The sequence below is a fragment of the Corapipo altera genome, unplaced genomic scaffold (genome assembly GCF_003945725.1).
Source record: "Corapipo altera isolate COAL_440 unplaced genomic scaffold, ASM394572v1 114, whole genome shotgun sequence".
Taxonomy (NCBI): Eukaryota; Metazoa; Chordata; class Aves; order Passeriformes; family Pipridae; genus Corapipo; species Corapipo altera.
The window spans coordinates 331385-347095 of NW_020885009.1; the positions used below are offsets into that span (position 1 = coordinate 331385).

At 39.3% G+C, this 15711-nt stretch overlaps 1 protein-coding gene across 2 annotated transcripts in view; it reads right to left on the reverse strand.

The window, feature by feature from the left end:
- Positions 1-15711, reverse strand: part of SHANK2 (SH3 and multiple ankyrin repeat domains 2) — a 324085-nt gene that overhangs the window by 189732 nt on the left and 118642 nt on the right. For both annotated transcript variants that reach the window (XM_027667371.1, XM_027667372.1), the window contains one exon: positions 11280-11449. In XM_027667371.1, the coding sequence (XP_027523172.1) occupies positions 11280-11449 (170 nt within the window). The remainder of the gene's footprint in view (positions 1-11279; positions 11450-15711) is intronic.

The window sequence follows — 15711 nt, forward strand, 5'->3', positions numbered from 1 at the left end:
CAGAGCAGAACTAGACCCATTTCAGACCATTATTGCATGAAATATTAAATATTACCCATTACTAACAGCGAGAGCAAAGGGAAAATACATGTAGTCCTGCCTGAAGACATAACATCCATGGAAAAGAAGTGGAAGGGGAAATGAGGTGTTGCTGGAATGCAGTCACCCTTCACCACTCTGGTTCAAGCCAGTCTAAAGATTACATCTACCAGCAAAGGGCTGTGGATTTATCAAGGAAAAACATCATTATGGGGGCCAAGAAAAGAAGGGAAAAGCTGATGGAACTGCAAGAGGCCCAAAGGTGACACAAGAGAGATGAGCGATATCCAGGGGTACAACAGAGACAGAGATAAATTGTTGGTAAGGTGAAGGATAAGCTCATAGTACTCAAAATGTAGGCGCTGAGATCTAGGTGGTTCTGCACTACCAAAAAAACTTGAAATAATCTTCAGATATCAAATTATTGAATTAACCTTCTTCAGATGTGCTATTTATAAAAAATTTTGCAGCAAGAGCCAAGGCCAGAATAATCTAAACATCTATAAAAACTCTCAACAATTCACATACTCCAAGGTGGGTAACTGCAACTTAGAGGATAAATAAAATTGTAATTCACCTTTTGTACCCATGAATGCTTTTTAAGAATGAGGCTTTAATTCCTGTCTTCCCTCTCCCAATATTGCTTAAGAGCCTCATTGTAACAGAAAATTTGTTACCAGCAAGAGATTTTGTAATCAAGTTTCCCTTCTGAAGGACATAACAATGGTAAATCAAAGGAGAACTTTCCTAAAATTAATAATTAAACTTTATCATTTCAAGCAGTTTTTCCTTTTCTTTTAGTAAAAACAAAAGATGTGGTTGCTATGGCAAGAGGAGGTCAGAGTGTCTTTATACACAACACAAATTACGAAAAGAAGATGATGTTTTAACAGTAAAATTAAGGTTCTAGTGGTGGGGGGAAACAGTTTTCCCCCTGCAGTTATAAAATGGTAAAACCCCAGGGGGTGGTGACCCTTGAAGTTTAGAAGTTTTAGCCAATGAGCGCTTCTGCAAAATATAAACATATCACAACCAGAACAGAAGAGAAGGTAGTTGCAGTTGGTGGTAGAAGGTGTAGCCATGTTGTGAAAGCCACGAGCAGAAGGGGCAGGAGCCCCTCTGGGGGGCTCTGGCCCCCCCAGCCCCAGCTGGGGTCATAGAAACTCGGAAACAGTGTTAGACTAGACTGAGGTCTGTGACTTAGAAGCTGGAAGTTTTTTTTTCCCTCCACCGTGAGCAGCAGCAGCAGCAGCAGAACTGCACTGACCGAAGAAACGGTGGCAAAGAGCCAGGAGAGATAAGACCAAGTAGCAACAACAGGCAGGCAGCACACAGAGAGAACTCCTAGAAGGAAAGAGAGAAAGAGAACGAGAGCCTGCAGCAGCAGAGAGATAGAAAGTTGGGGTAAGAACTGAAACTAAAACCCCAAACTCCTTTCGTGACCTTTCCTAAGTGGAAAGGATGGACTCCTACCGAGGGAGAGAGGAGCTGAAAAGCTCAAAGCGTCCTGGAAAGCTGGACCAGGACGGTCAAAGGAATGCAGAGGGGGGTGACCTTGGCTCCCCCCCCGCCGCCACTGCTGCTAAGCTGGCAGGCTGAGACAGAGCACAGGAGCTCTGGTAGAACTCTTGAGGCAAAGGCTTTCAACTGAAAGCTGCCCAAGATGTTCTGACTCGGGGTGAATCCCCTGAGGAAGGGACTTTCATGAAGGTGCCCCTGCACTTTGTGATTTGCCCGTGGTAAAGTGAGTTTTGTCCCTGCTGGCAGTCCACGGGTGAGACCTTCGCTTGGAGTTGAAGGAGAGCCAAGAGGGGTGAAAGGAGATCCCCTTGTGTGTATTGGAAGAGATCCAGCTACAACAATCCAGTTACAGATGCTGCATGAGAAGAAGAGAACTTGCTGCCTTAGAAACTATTGCCCTGAGAGCTGGAAAGGATCTTTCCCTTCTTCCCTCCTGGACTTTTATTTGGAGTGGAGAAGAGATTTGATCCATTGTAAATACTTATGTCATGGTAGAAATAGTTAAGATCGTATATAATGTATTGTAGCATTTATTTTGTACAGTCATTGTAATATATTCCCTTTCCCCCATTTTGAGTCTCATGTGGTTGTCTGGAAAAACCCATCTCACATTGGGTTGAGATGTGAGAGGGGGCTTGGACTAGGGAATTGGATTTTGGGGTTCTCAAACCATGACAATCATGAATCCTGGTATGCCTTTTCACAACAAAAGTGTAGTTTAAAACATGAATTATGTTCAGTTCTATGAACAAAACTGCAAATCAAAAGTGGAAAAATAATAAACAATGGAATAATAGGAAAACCTGGATAGGCAGGTACCAGTCAGGATCTCATAATTTAATGTCTTTAAAGTATTATACTTAAAATCAGTCAGATTCTGCTTTGCCAAAGTCTAGAGAAAAATACAAGAAAATTATATACATAAAATATTTTACAATATTATATATTTAAAAACTATAGAACAGAACACAGAATGTTCTGTCTTTTGCAACTTTTGTAAGTTCATTGGCAATGCATATATTGTAATTGGTATTAATATACTAATCACAAACTGCCTAATTAATACACTATAAAAATCACTTTAATCAAAAGAACATAAAGGTTGTATTCTTCCACATTACAGCTCCCTTCATGATGCCACGATCAAGAAATAGAGTACTTTTTACCATTAAATTATGGTGACTACTATTTCTAAATTCCTTGAGATACTGGAATGTCAGTGAGTGGATTATTTGACACAACCTTACTTGCAAAAATGTCAATGAAATTTACAGCCAAATTCAGGCCAATGTTTTACAGCTGCTACAGGATGTATCTGAAATGTCTTTGTAACATCTAAATCAATTTTTGGTGCTCCAAACTTCATTTTTCTTTCCTGGGAAAATAAATAATTATATGGATTGGCAATGAGAGATCACATTCTGGGGAAAATAGAACATTTCTACAAGCAGGACCAAAAAAGGACAAATTAACAAAATGAATGTAAAGTGTCCCTCCATTCAAACTGCAGCATGAAATTGTATTTACTTTCATCCCATTGTTCTGCTATTCAGAAAAAATGCCATTTACCTCTTGAAATACAAAGGAGTTTCACCTGAATTTTAGCTAAGCAAGGATTCAGTGCAAATCTGAACTCTGGTTCTATGTCTTGACATAACAATCTTCTAGATTTTTTTTTTAAACTAAAGCAGATTTTTAATTTCCAGTGGGCACAAACCTAAGTTCTTTACCTCAGAATAATTAGTATTATAACTTTGGCTTTCCTCTTGTTGAAATATCTGTCATGTGATATAAATTTTCAGAGTTATTTACCTCTGGAAGGAGAACTTCCAAATGACAATCTCTGCAAGAATTCTTATTTCAATGATAAACCCAATTTTGCTTTTAACAGCCCCTGAAATATCTACAACTTAAAAATATATGCTTCTCACCTTGAGTTGTAATGGCAACTTATTTTTAAGTATAAGTAGAAATTTAAACAAAAATTCAATGTTTGATCTATTTTTGCTGCATTTACTACCAGGTAAATCAAAAACACTATTGAGACAAGAACTTCCAGGTGACAGTTCTTAATCTTCTTGTCTCTTAAAGAGAGATAGTTTTCTTACTCTGTTTCTTTCTCTAACTCCACTTGTTCCTGATAGCAATTCCTCCCTCCCTGCCTGTGATTAATGATGGGCAGGATCTGGCTGACCAGTTCTGGCTCCCAAAGATTTAAGAGAGACTAACATATCTTGGGGTCAGCGCAGCAGGACTGAGGTGGAAATCATTGCCTATCACCCTGATGACAACCATTTTAAGTGCTCCAGCAGGCAAAAAAGTGACTGTGCCCCAGCCCATGTACAATCTGGAAGGAAAACCTCTTGTATCTGTAGTTAATGATTCTGTCTAATTGACCTGAGCAGTCAGATTGGACTGTGGCTCCACAGATGTTTCTTTTTGTGGAGAAGGAAATTCAGCAGTTCTTTCCTACCTTGGGCTACGGAACCTCACAAAGAAACCAAATTAGGGAAATAACAGAGACAGAAAATACTCCTCACCTTTTGAACTTACATTTAACTCCCAGTTTTGCTTCCAAAACAAAAGTGTGATCCAAATGTGGCTTCAAGAAGTTAACCTTTGGTGTAATCCAAGTGATTCTGCTGTTTACCTGAAAAACTGCCTTACCTACTTTACCCCAAATCATCGGACTTCCCCCAAGTGTTTCAGTGCCATACTCTAAGCCCATCTGCACATCATCTGCCTGTGTCCTGTCAGTCTCAGGTTTTGGGGGCCTGTTACCAGCCCAAACCACGGTGGCCATAGTAAGTCAGACTAGATCATGACTTAAAACAGTTTTTCATCTTTTATCACCCCTAATTTCTCAAGAAAGGGATGGTGCTAACAAGCACCATTCAGGAAGAGGACCTTGGGGTGAGAAGACAACAGTGACTACTAACAGAGGCAACCTAAGTGACTACTAACAGAGCACTCGCTACATCACATTACTACAAACAAAGTAATCTGCACATAACCCTCTAAATGTGAGGAAATACAGCTCAATTGAAATAGAACCCAGTGAGCTCTGCTGTTCAACATTTGGCCCTGTGGGGTTTTTTTTCCCTTTTTTTGCCAACAGCTTTCTATGAATATTGTCTTTTCCTTATTGTTTAGGTGTCTGTTAAATAGTTTTGAGGAAGTGAAGGAGAGAGAAAAAGAGGATAAGAAACAAATCTTGTGCACTGATTTGAATTTTGATCAGAAATTCAAATCAAGCATTACAGAAATCCATCTGTTTGTAACGCTGATCACCATCTCTTTTGAGGAAAGTGCAGACAGAGTCAAATTTGCTTTTCTCCACTGTGATGCACAAACTTCAGATCAGGAGGATGCAGAGCAGAGAGAATTAATTGAGAGGATGTCCCAAACCAGCTTAGATGTACAGCCTGTACTATTATGTTGGACTATGTTAGTGCACTCATATGACATTCACAGCTTCTGGTACTCTGTCTCCTGAATATTTCAGGCCAGTTGCTGACTACTCGAGAAAGGCTGTCTTAAAGTAGCCAAGAGTGAAGACAACAGGGATTTGTGGATGCTTTTACATCCTAATCACTTCCTCACAGCCTTGACAGCAAAGCCAGCTCTCCTGCTGGAGCAGGAGCAAGGCCATGTCTTTGTTATAACACTTTGATAGCACTACTCTCTCCTGCTCTTCAGGTACAAGCAACTTGAAGAAATGAGTTGGGATATTATCTATGACAAGTCATAATTTATTGTGTTATGAATTTAAATCAAACCAATCAAGTCGGGAGACAGTAAGGAAGCAAAACAGACCAATGGATCTGGATAAGATTAGTATTCCACTTCATATTCATTTCACCCTTCACATGAAAGAGCAGCAAATCAATACTTATGAAAACTTCTTAGGTTAAATTTTGCTGCCATGCTTATCCACACAAGGTACAAAATGCTCTTGAAGAAACAAAATAGCATTTCTGAGGCTCTTCCCTTTCCAGGATTTTATTTACTAATCTAACAAGCACAAAAGCCTGGGAGACCAACTTCCCTTCTGCCCACAGGCACTGCCTGTTGGCAGTATCTTCAAGCACAGCAGGGGTTTAATAATCTTTCTTTTTCAAAATTGCTTACAAGTAGATTTCACGAGAAATGAAAATGTTAGTGATATATTTGGATTGCCCTACTGGCTGAGATCATGCTGAAATAAAAGCAGTGTCACAAAGGTCAATATTTCTAATGCTGAGAACTACTAACTTCCTGCCCAGAACAGATGTTTGAATAACTGCTACTGAATTACTACTGTTTCTCTGACCCTAAGGAATGTAGTTCAGAGCAGATCTTGGTTTTGGTAAACTCTTCTCTGATGTGCAGACTGTGCCTGCACAGGAGGCATCTCACAAGGTTCATGAAAAGGTCTGTTGGAGCATATTTGAGATACTGAAATAACTCCCCGTTTTTTCTAGATACTAAGCACTAGACAAGTTGTTTAATCACAATAAGAGCTAAAGAAACTGAGCATTTCCCAAAACTAGCCTGTATTCTGTTTGGCTCCCAAGTGAAAGACAGGAGGTAGCAATATCAGGGCAGGAAACAAAAATTTAGAGATGGACGAACTATACTGTAAGCAGGTTGAGGGGAAGGGAAATCTCCCCCTCTGCTCTGCTCTCCTGAGACTCCACCTGGAGTGCTGGCATCCAGGTCTGGAGTCCTCAGCACAAGAAAGACATGGACCTGTTAGAGCAGGTGCAAGGGAGGCCATGAAGGTGCTCAGAGGGTTGGAGGACCTCTGCTGTGGAGACAGGCTGAGAGAGTTGGGGTTGTTCAGTCTGGAAAAAAGAAGGGCCTGGGGAAAACTCATTGCAGCCTGTCAGTACCTAAAGAGAGCTTATATAAGAGAGGGAAAGTCATATTAGAGAATTATAGAATGGCTTGGGTTGGAAGGGGACCTTTTTCCACAGGGAGACAGTGACAGGACAAGGGGCAATGGCTTCAAACTGACAGAGGGTGGATTTAGATTGGATATTAAGATGAAATTCTTCCCTGTGAGGGTGGTGAGCCACTGGAACTGTTTGCCCAGAGGAGTTGTGGCTGCCCCATCCCTGAAAGTGTTCAAGGCCAGGTTGGACAGGGCTTGGAGCAACCTGGGCTAGTAGAAGGCGTCCCTGCCCATGCGGGGCGAGGGGGAAACTAAGTGGTCTTTAAGGTCCCCTCCAACCCAAACCATTCTGGGATTCTATAAAAAAAAAACAACCTATGAGTGGGGTGAGACTTCAGAAGCTCTTAAAGCATTTGAATCAGGCAACCATGCAGGTTCTTTCTTTCTAGGTCAGTGAAGGATAATTCATATGCATTTCAGGTATGTTTTAATATAACACATTTTGATTGTTTTGTTTGCAGGTGACCAGAGACTGTCTGAATCATGTTGGCACCTGGAACTCAGACCTGTTACCTTCCCAACAAGGTGGGCAGATTAGAAACACAGGTGACCTTCTCAAGGATGCACAGATACTTCTCTATTGCTTTATCTCCATGGCAAAGAAAACTGTTAATTCTATTCTCAAAGAACTTTAGAGCATTGCATTCTCTTCATGCCTCTGAGTTTTGTCATAAAAGAGACCACTTGATTTCCAGTGTAAGAGTTCAATTTAGGAATGCGAAAGCTGATTTAAAATTCATTTTACAGATACTTGTTACACATGTGTGTGCATTTGGATTGGGGCAGATTTGTTGCTATGGACTTTTACACATAGAATGAAGAAAGAAACAAAATAAATTAAAAATGTTTCTGTGAGGAATAAAACTTCATTTATGTGAAAACATAAGATTAGGATAGTTCTGGTACAAACAAAGATATCAGATTTATTTCTACAACAGCTATGGCTCTTTTCTCAAGAGCGGAGACACACAAATGATGTCAGTGTGTATGACTAACAACTAAAAATAAAGCAGGTATTTTGGTACAGGCTACGTAATATCCTATTAATACAAGACCATTTTAGTTTAAAACCAATGTTTAGTTTACATTTTCTTTGAACCTTGCCCATTCACAGATTTCTGTGAGCAGCTTCCTTGTATCACATACTGTGAACTATTGTCACTCATGCACTTCTACCAGTTTTAGAAAGGAAAAAAAAGAAAAACCTGCTTCCTCTCCATCTGATGAAAACACTTTTCATCAAGAGTCTAGGAATCCATCCCTCTCTCTGTGACCTTTCTAACTCTACCAAGTCAAAAAAGAAAATCCATAAAAACATTTCCCAACTAATCCCTTTCTCTAATATGTTGTTCTGGTTTTTATCCCTATAATAAATGCCTTACTACATCTTTACTGTGATTAATCTCATGGGATGAACATGTGATGAGCATCTCCCCAGGGTCAGACTAAACATGGGTCAGAACCCCACAGCAAGTGCCAAAACACACTTGAATTCCCCAAAACAATCCAAGAAGGCAGGACTTTAGCATCAGTGTATTATAAGAACAGTGCAGTTACCAATTTGGAAGAGGAGAGGGGCTAAGACAAAGCTTTTGTTTTTCAAATGTGAGGGGAAAGTGTTTCCAAAGAGAGGAAAAATTGAATTCCATGGGGTTTATTGTTCTTTCATTGCTTCCAAGCACTGCACACAGCAAGTTGCTTCTCTGGTTAACCTGTGCCAGGGCCTCACCACCTCCACAGGAGTGAATCTCTTCCTAAAATCTAGTCTAAATCTACCATCTTTCAGCTTAAACCCATTCCCCCTCGTCCTATCACTACACTTATTCTCTATAAATAATTACATTTTTACTGAAACAGGGACAGGAATCCAGGTTTAACTGGACCTGGATTTTTGACACAAATGCTAGGTTTGAGTGGCTTCTTCAACACTGTTACACAACTGAGACCTTTTTAAAGTATCACTGTCTTTTTGCCTGAACTCTTTGTTCTCTACATGACCTTGCTGTGTTCATTCTGACATATTTTTTTGTGGCAAGTGAGGAACTACTGACATGGTAACATAAAATAGGATTTAATCTTGTTCTGGAAGTTTCTCCTTTGATAGCACTGAGAGTGTCATACAGTGTCCCAGCCCTGTCATGCAAACAGCCTTAAATTATGTTTCACAAGATTTAATCCTAAGCACTAGTTCTGAAATTCCCTATATAGACTTGTTCTTTTTCCAAACTCCCTAAAAGGAGGTTGACATCTATAGAAACCTCACTAGGCTTTACTGCAGCAAAGTTCTCTAAAATGATTTAAACCAAACATACCTGGAAAAGCTAGACCTCCACCAGATTTTAATTCTAAGTGCAAACCAGATTCTTGAAGCTGAAAAAATAAGCGCTGCAGGGATGATTTGATGTTGGATGGGCATGTCTCCCTTTTGTTAACAGTAATAATTAATTTATAGGTTTTCTTCCATAAACTTACAATTTTCCCAGAAATAATAATAATAATTAAAAAAACAGCCATAATCTCATTTTCTATTTCAGCATTTTGACATCCATTGGTTGCTGCCCCCATAAAAATCACTAGTCTCACACTTAGATCAAACCACAGTAAGAAAATTTGAAATGTGGACTAATTATAACAACTTAGAACCAAGGGATTCTGAATTAACTTTTTTGAAATATTAAACTCTTCCTTGAAATTTAATTTAAACTCCTTATTCTTGGGATATTTTTGTATATAATAGTCTCAAATCCCAATGCAAACCAGCAGCCAGATGATGAATGACTAAAAAGTTCAACATCCTAAGCAAGCTGTTACAGTGTTTCCTCTTTCGCCAGGACACACAGTTTCTATCTTGTCTTTCTCCAGAACTGCCTGGAGTGTCTATTGTCTTATTCCAGTAAGAAGAATCTACGTTGATCTTACATCCTCTACAGAACAAAAATATTCCTACATAATTAAATCCAACAAGAACACCTCTGTGTACAAGATCCCCCAAAGAATAGATGATGGTGCTCAACAGGACTCATTCTTTGTCTTTTGACTCTTCCTAGATCCCTATAGACACACTCAGAAAGTTATTTACTACCACTCATGGCCCCCAAAATTTCTTCCTTTATAGGTACCAGCAATTTTTCCTGCTATAATCAAATTCCAGAGATTATAAATAAGCAAAGAGCTCTGGGGTGTGCTTAAGTCTCTCTTTTTTTTTTTTTAATAATTTTTTTCATTTTCATGTGACTGCCCAACAAGCATCTTTCTCAACTGCCTTGTTCCTTCACCATTCCAGTGAGAACTCCAAACTCTACACAGAAGACCCCAGACCTTCCCATTTTAACCCAAAAGCCAGTGTTCTTTTGTAGACGTGTGAAAACATCACATTTGCTTTTAATTTGCTTTAATTGCATGACACTTACTCATAATGTAAATTTACCTCTCTCTAGATCATATCCATTCCTTTGACACCTGAAGGCTTTTAGGAAGTTATTCTGCATTACTTGTCTTGCATTTATTCTCACACGCTGTATGCCTGTAAAGCTGGTTCCCAAACATTCAAAGCTGTCAAATTTGATATTTGGCATTCCCAAGCAATTCCACAACCTCAGAGTTTGCCTTCTACTTGACTCTAGCCTAGATAACTTCCATTGATTGGGAAATTATAATCACTGCTTCCTACTTGATCAGGGAACAATCTTGAGAACAGCAAAATTATCTTTTCAGCCCTACAGACTCTCCTAAGTTTAACCTTCCTCCTTCATTCTTGCAAATAAAATGAATCTTGCACATGTATTACCTTCAAGTGCAGTGTTCTTCAGAGTTCTGTCCTACACCTTCTGAGTTAACAAAAATTATTAAACCCACAAACACTTCAGAATCAGTACATCCAAAAATAAAAATGCAAAAATACCTTCTAATGGCTCCCTAGTTTTTTTCCAACTACTCTTTGCAGGCTCAAGGGAGGAGGTATTCAAAGTTTTCCTTTGTGAGATAAGTAGTTTCCATTGCAAAAAAATTTGCAGGAGCTTAACACTTTTATTTAAGACACTGAATTTATTCCCTTTTGTTTGATTTCCATAACTGTTGTTTGATTTGTATGGCTTGAAAAAGTCTTATTTATTCCATGACTAGTTTTACCTGGACGTGCAAAATCAGAGCTGAAGCTGCATCACACCTCACCCTCAGGAAGGTGAGTCCTGTACACCACATCACCCTCTTTCTCATCTGTATGTGGATGTACTTGCTGCCTTCAAAATAATAACACAAAGTTTGGCCTTGATGTAAGTACAGTCTTAGCTGGGGAAGAGCCCCAGTGGACAGAAATTAAACATGCACCACCACGCTTCCTCCACAAAATGTTTACAGTAGATTCTACCTACCTACTTATACTGAGTCTCATGAGGGGACATTTTCTACTTAGTCAATAAATTGTTCCATGAGGAAAGGTCTTAAAAGAGAGCTGCTCTTATCCCTGTTTCCTTCTTTATCTGTTTAGAGAGCTAACATGTTTACAGCCTTTCAAAGCCCTGGAGTGGTCGTTCTGTGCTCTGGATAAGAGACAATGCTCCTGTTACTGTACAAACTTCTGATTTTTAGGAGGACTTTGAAGTTAAAATGGTGGCTAAATATGCATTGGTTCTAAAACACAGCTAGGAGCAAAATACCCTGTAAAGAAACAAATGCATAAAAGTACTTCTACTGAACAGGTTATTTCCCCCCAAAATAGAATTTTGTTATAAAATTTCCATCTAGTAGAAGAAAAATACATATTCAAAATTAACTAGGTACTCACCTTTGACTCTGTCTCCTTTGTGCAGGTGAATTTCCCCTTCTCCTTGAGGTTGATATGGCTTTACTACAATGAAAAGTCTTCCAGGAACAGCACTGTAAAGCTTCCGTTTGGGACCCTGATAATCCAAGGCAGACAGTGTATCCTTGTTGGCACTAGGACTGTAAACGGCACTGGAAATTGAAATTAAACATCATTAACAGCTTATTTAAAATGGGAAAGTTAATCATTTACCATCACATTAGCAGGATTAAATTAAGCAAATTAATTGTCTTCCAGTGAGACATCTAACTCTGCAGAAAAAATACATGGTTTTCATGCCAAACAGAAGCTTTTAATGGTTGCAATCTTTCAATATGAAACATGATCAATATCCACCTGACCATAATGTCCTGGAACAGAAAATACACAACATTAAAGTGTTTAGTTTTTCTGCAAATTAAGCTTGCACATTCATAGAGCCTAATGAAATTTAAAATTTATACGCAAATCATACATTACCAGAACCTCCATTTGTCAGAATGACTTGAAAACCTCAGTATTTACAATTATTGTTGGGAATGGATATCTTTGAGTGAACAAGTGAGACAACTGAATTATTAACTAAATGGATTGAATAATCAAGTTACTTCATCACTCCAAAGCCTGGAGCTAAATTTAGACCTTCAGAAATATTCTCCAAAATATCACTTTTTCTTGATGGCAAACACTAACTCACTCAATGACTTCAGAACAAGCCACAGCTCATTAACTAACACACTTATGGTATATAAAGAAGAAATTATTGCAAGGTGGTGAAAAATGTATAAGATCATTACCAAACCTCTAGAAGAACAAATGAACTGTCAAAAATATACAAAAAGAGGTAAATATTAAAGATAGTGGGAAACCTCTAGGAGATAACATAACAAATTTGCAGTACACTGCTATTCAACTTAAAAACCCCAACATTAAAACTTGAGGTCTTACAGAGAAAGTCCAAAACCAGAAAATATTCATGAGAAAGGAGAATGTTAATAAAGATTTGAAGGAAAAAAATAGTATACCAAAGGACGAAGGCTCATTTAATGGTGATTTAGCATTTTAACACTCTGCTTCCTTTCTTGTAAGAAAATATCTCAAACTGCTTTAAGTAAAATGAAATAAAAGAGCTAGAGTTTGCTGGGTTTTCACCCTTTTTGGTTATTTTAACCAATTTCCTACAAAAATAGTAGTCAATAAGTCAGTGAGTACAGAAGAACCCAAACACATCTTTCATATCAAGAACACTTCCATTTTCCTGCTGTAGCTTCTTCACCGTTTGGAATAGGATCCTCTTTTCATCCAGTTCTGTTCTTCCATTACTGTGAAGAGGTGCTAATAATGATACTTAGGAGTTTAAAAGTTAGTTCTGGTTGCATATCTAAGAAGGATTTTGCATCAGAAACCTCAGCCAACTCTCACAGTTGTTTAAAGAAAGACTGGGAAAGATGTCGTTTGGTTTTCAGTTCTTTGCTCTGTTTCTTTTTCCTTGTAAGTGAAGGAACAGTCAACACCATAAAAATATCCAGATCTATAAACTGTTGCTACACATCCGATTTCCACTTGCATCAAGCTGTGTTTCTGCCTCCTCTGGTAGCAGCTATTCACAATGTTTTCTCCCTGCATCTACTTTAACTGCTATCACAGAAGATACATTCATTTTCTCTCTTACTGAAGGAGAAAAGGGAAATGACACATTTAACCCACACAGTGAATGCATGACTTCTCATGCAACAGGCCCACTAATGGAAATCAGGGCTGCAGGGTAGAGGATTTTTTAAAATAAACAATCTTTCCTCTCCCTTCTTTTCACCAGCTTGGGTTCCAAGCCCAGCAAATCCCATGCCAAGAAGAGTAGGAGAAGGATGCAGAGATTTCAGAAGATGTGTGGACATGTTCCCCTCTCTCCCAGAAGAAGGTGGCCATCCTTGACAGCTCATCCCTGATTGAGACTGTCTTGGAACCTCCCTTTATAATCACTGTGGGACACATTCCACAGGAAGGGTATTCATTCCTTTGCCTCCCCATCCCACTACACAATCAGTTTGCTATGAAAAGCAACAGCCTCATGAGAATCATAGAACAATTTGTGTTGGAAGGACCTTAAAGGTCATTGCAAGTCCCTTGCCATGGGCATGGACACCTTCCACTAGATCAGGTTACTCCAAGCCTCGTCCAACCTGGCCTTGGACACTTCCAGGGATGGGGCAGCCACAGCTTCTCCAGGAAACCTGTGCCAGGGCCTCACCACCCTCTCAGGGAAGAATTTCTTCCTGATATCTAACGTATATCTCTTCTCTTTTCACTTGAGAAGATGAAACACCTGAGCCACACAGGCTGCAAAGATCACATGAACCCCTTCCAACATCACTTTCCACAGCACAAACCCCAAAAACCTCATTAACCCTTTGTCAAACTCGGACCTTCTCCATTACTCTGACCCTTCTGGCTGCTCCTGCTCCACAACCCAACCTACTGCTATGTCAAAAAGGGCTTCTTCATCTCACGGAAGCAACAGCTTTATGGTGAATGTTATTATTTGCAAATAATAAGCAGAGACAGCAACAATTCCCACATTTAGCTGACTGTAAGTAGGTGGTCATGCAGTTAAACAAAATCTGTGAGGAAAGTCATGCAAGGTGCCATTCATGACTGCAAAACAGGCCTGTGGCAAGAAAAGGCATTATATGTAGGAAAAATGATATATAAAATCCTTTTAGTTGTTGTTAAATTTAGAGAGTCTCCAGCTCTCCTCTCAGTACTTGCACATACTCTGGACTCCTCTGAAACAAGTCTTGATGGCACATCAAAACTGTAGTGGTGATACTGATGCACTAGGAGGAAGATCAAAATTTTATTTCCACAAACTCTCAGGTATTAAATTGGTTTCCACCAGCATTTGTGCTCAGGAAAGGGAAAAGGAAAGCGGATGAATAAAATCAAAGCAAAAAAATGTTTACTCAGTCAAAAAAAATTTCTAATTGTTACCCCCACCTCAAAGGATTGGCTATATTTCAAGAATTTGAAGTGTGTCATCCCAGGAATACAGATGAAAAGGCTCTTTTTATCCCTTCCATCTGAAATAATCATTGATTCCTAGGTAAAACCTCCCACTCTGGTGGCATCAGTATAATCCAGTGGAATACAAAAGCTCGTTCTCTGAAAAGCACCTCGTGGCCACCACCTCACCCAGTTGAATTCTCATTACAAACTGTTTTTTAGCTGATATTGGGCACTGTGAGGAAACACCATCCAAACTGCACCCAAATTGCACACAAATGAGCTTTAGCCACTATTGTAACATACAACAAAGATGAGTTTGCTGCATGAAAACACTGGCATAAGAAATTCATATCCTGTTCCTTCCATTTCATTTCAGTCTTTCTTCCACTTCAGACAACTTTGTTTTACAATGCACCATTATCTCCCCTCTCCAGCAGCATTGTTACTATCACAAATAGTGCTTGTCAGTTTGAATGTCTACAGCCAAGGAGAGAAGAAGAATGTGCAAGGTAACAGAGACAGTGTGAACTACCTGACATTTTAATTTACTGACTTGAAAACTCCAGTGAAGATCCATTACATATACAAATGACAAAGGGAAACCAACAGCTGCATTTCTTGACAATACTTGAGTCCTTTTCTACTCTGAACAGTGGGTTTCTTTTTAATATTAGGAAACAAGACAGACAAAGCCTGATATTTTAAATGACCGGTGAGTTAAATGTGTTTGGTCAAAACATGTAAGCTCCAACTCTCCCTCAGTGCTCAGTTCTAATACCTTCACTGTGGCAGCTCTGCACTTTAACATCCCTCATCCTGGTGCAGCCCCATCTCTTGCACACTTGGCAGATGGAGTTCCTGAGTCGAAGTGAAGCTGTAATTGCCTCCTCACAATGAGGGCAGTGGCTTCTCAAAGCTGCTTCTCCCATTTGAGATCAAAACTCAGACTCAGTCCTCTGTTTTATTATATTACTTACAAAACACATGACTCTAATTAGTCAGGATTTGCTCTCCAGTGGGATGTGGCTGCAGGATATTTGTGTAGAGTGCCTGCTAAATCACATTTGTAATTCAAGAGGAAAGGAAGAGCAGCAAAGCCATAGGTAATGCAAAACCCTTCAGCACAGATAATCATGAAAGAAGTCCATGACATCTATCACCACTATCTCAAGAAGCCCCCTTTGCTCTAGGCCAGCCTCTAGTTATTCCCTCTATTTTACTCCTTGGTTCAGCACATATCTACACAAGAGAAAACTTAAACATCCTCTGTTCCATCACTCATGAGCAGCTCCAGCACAAATTCCAGGCATGACCAATATCTCAGAAACATTTTACTTTGCTGTTAAATCCAATCCTTATTTCAACTATTAAAAGATCTTGAGAGCTTAGCACACTGATTTGGAGGTGCAAA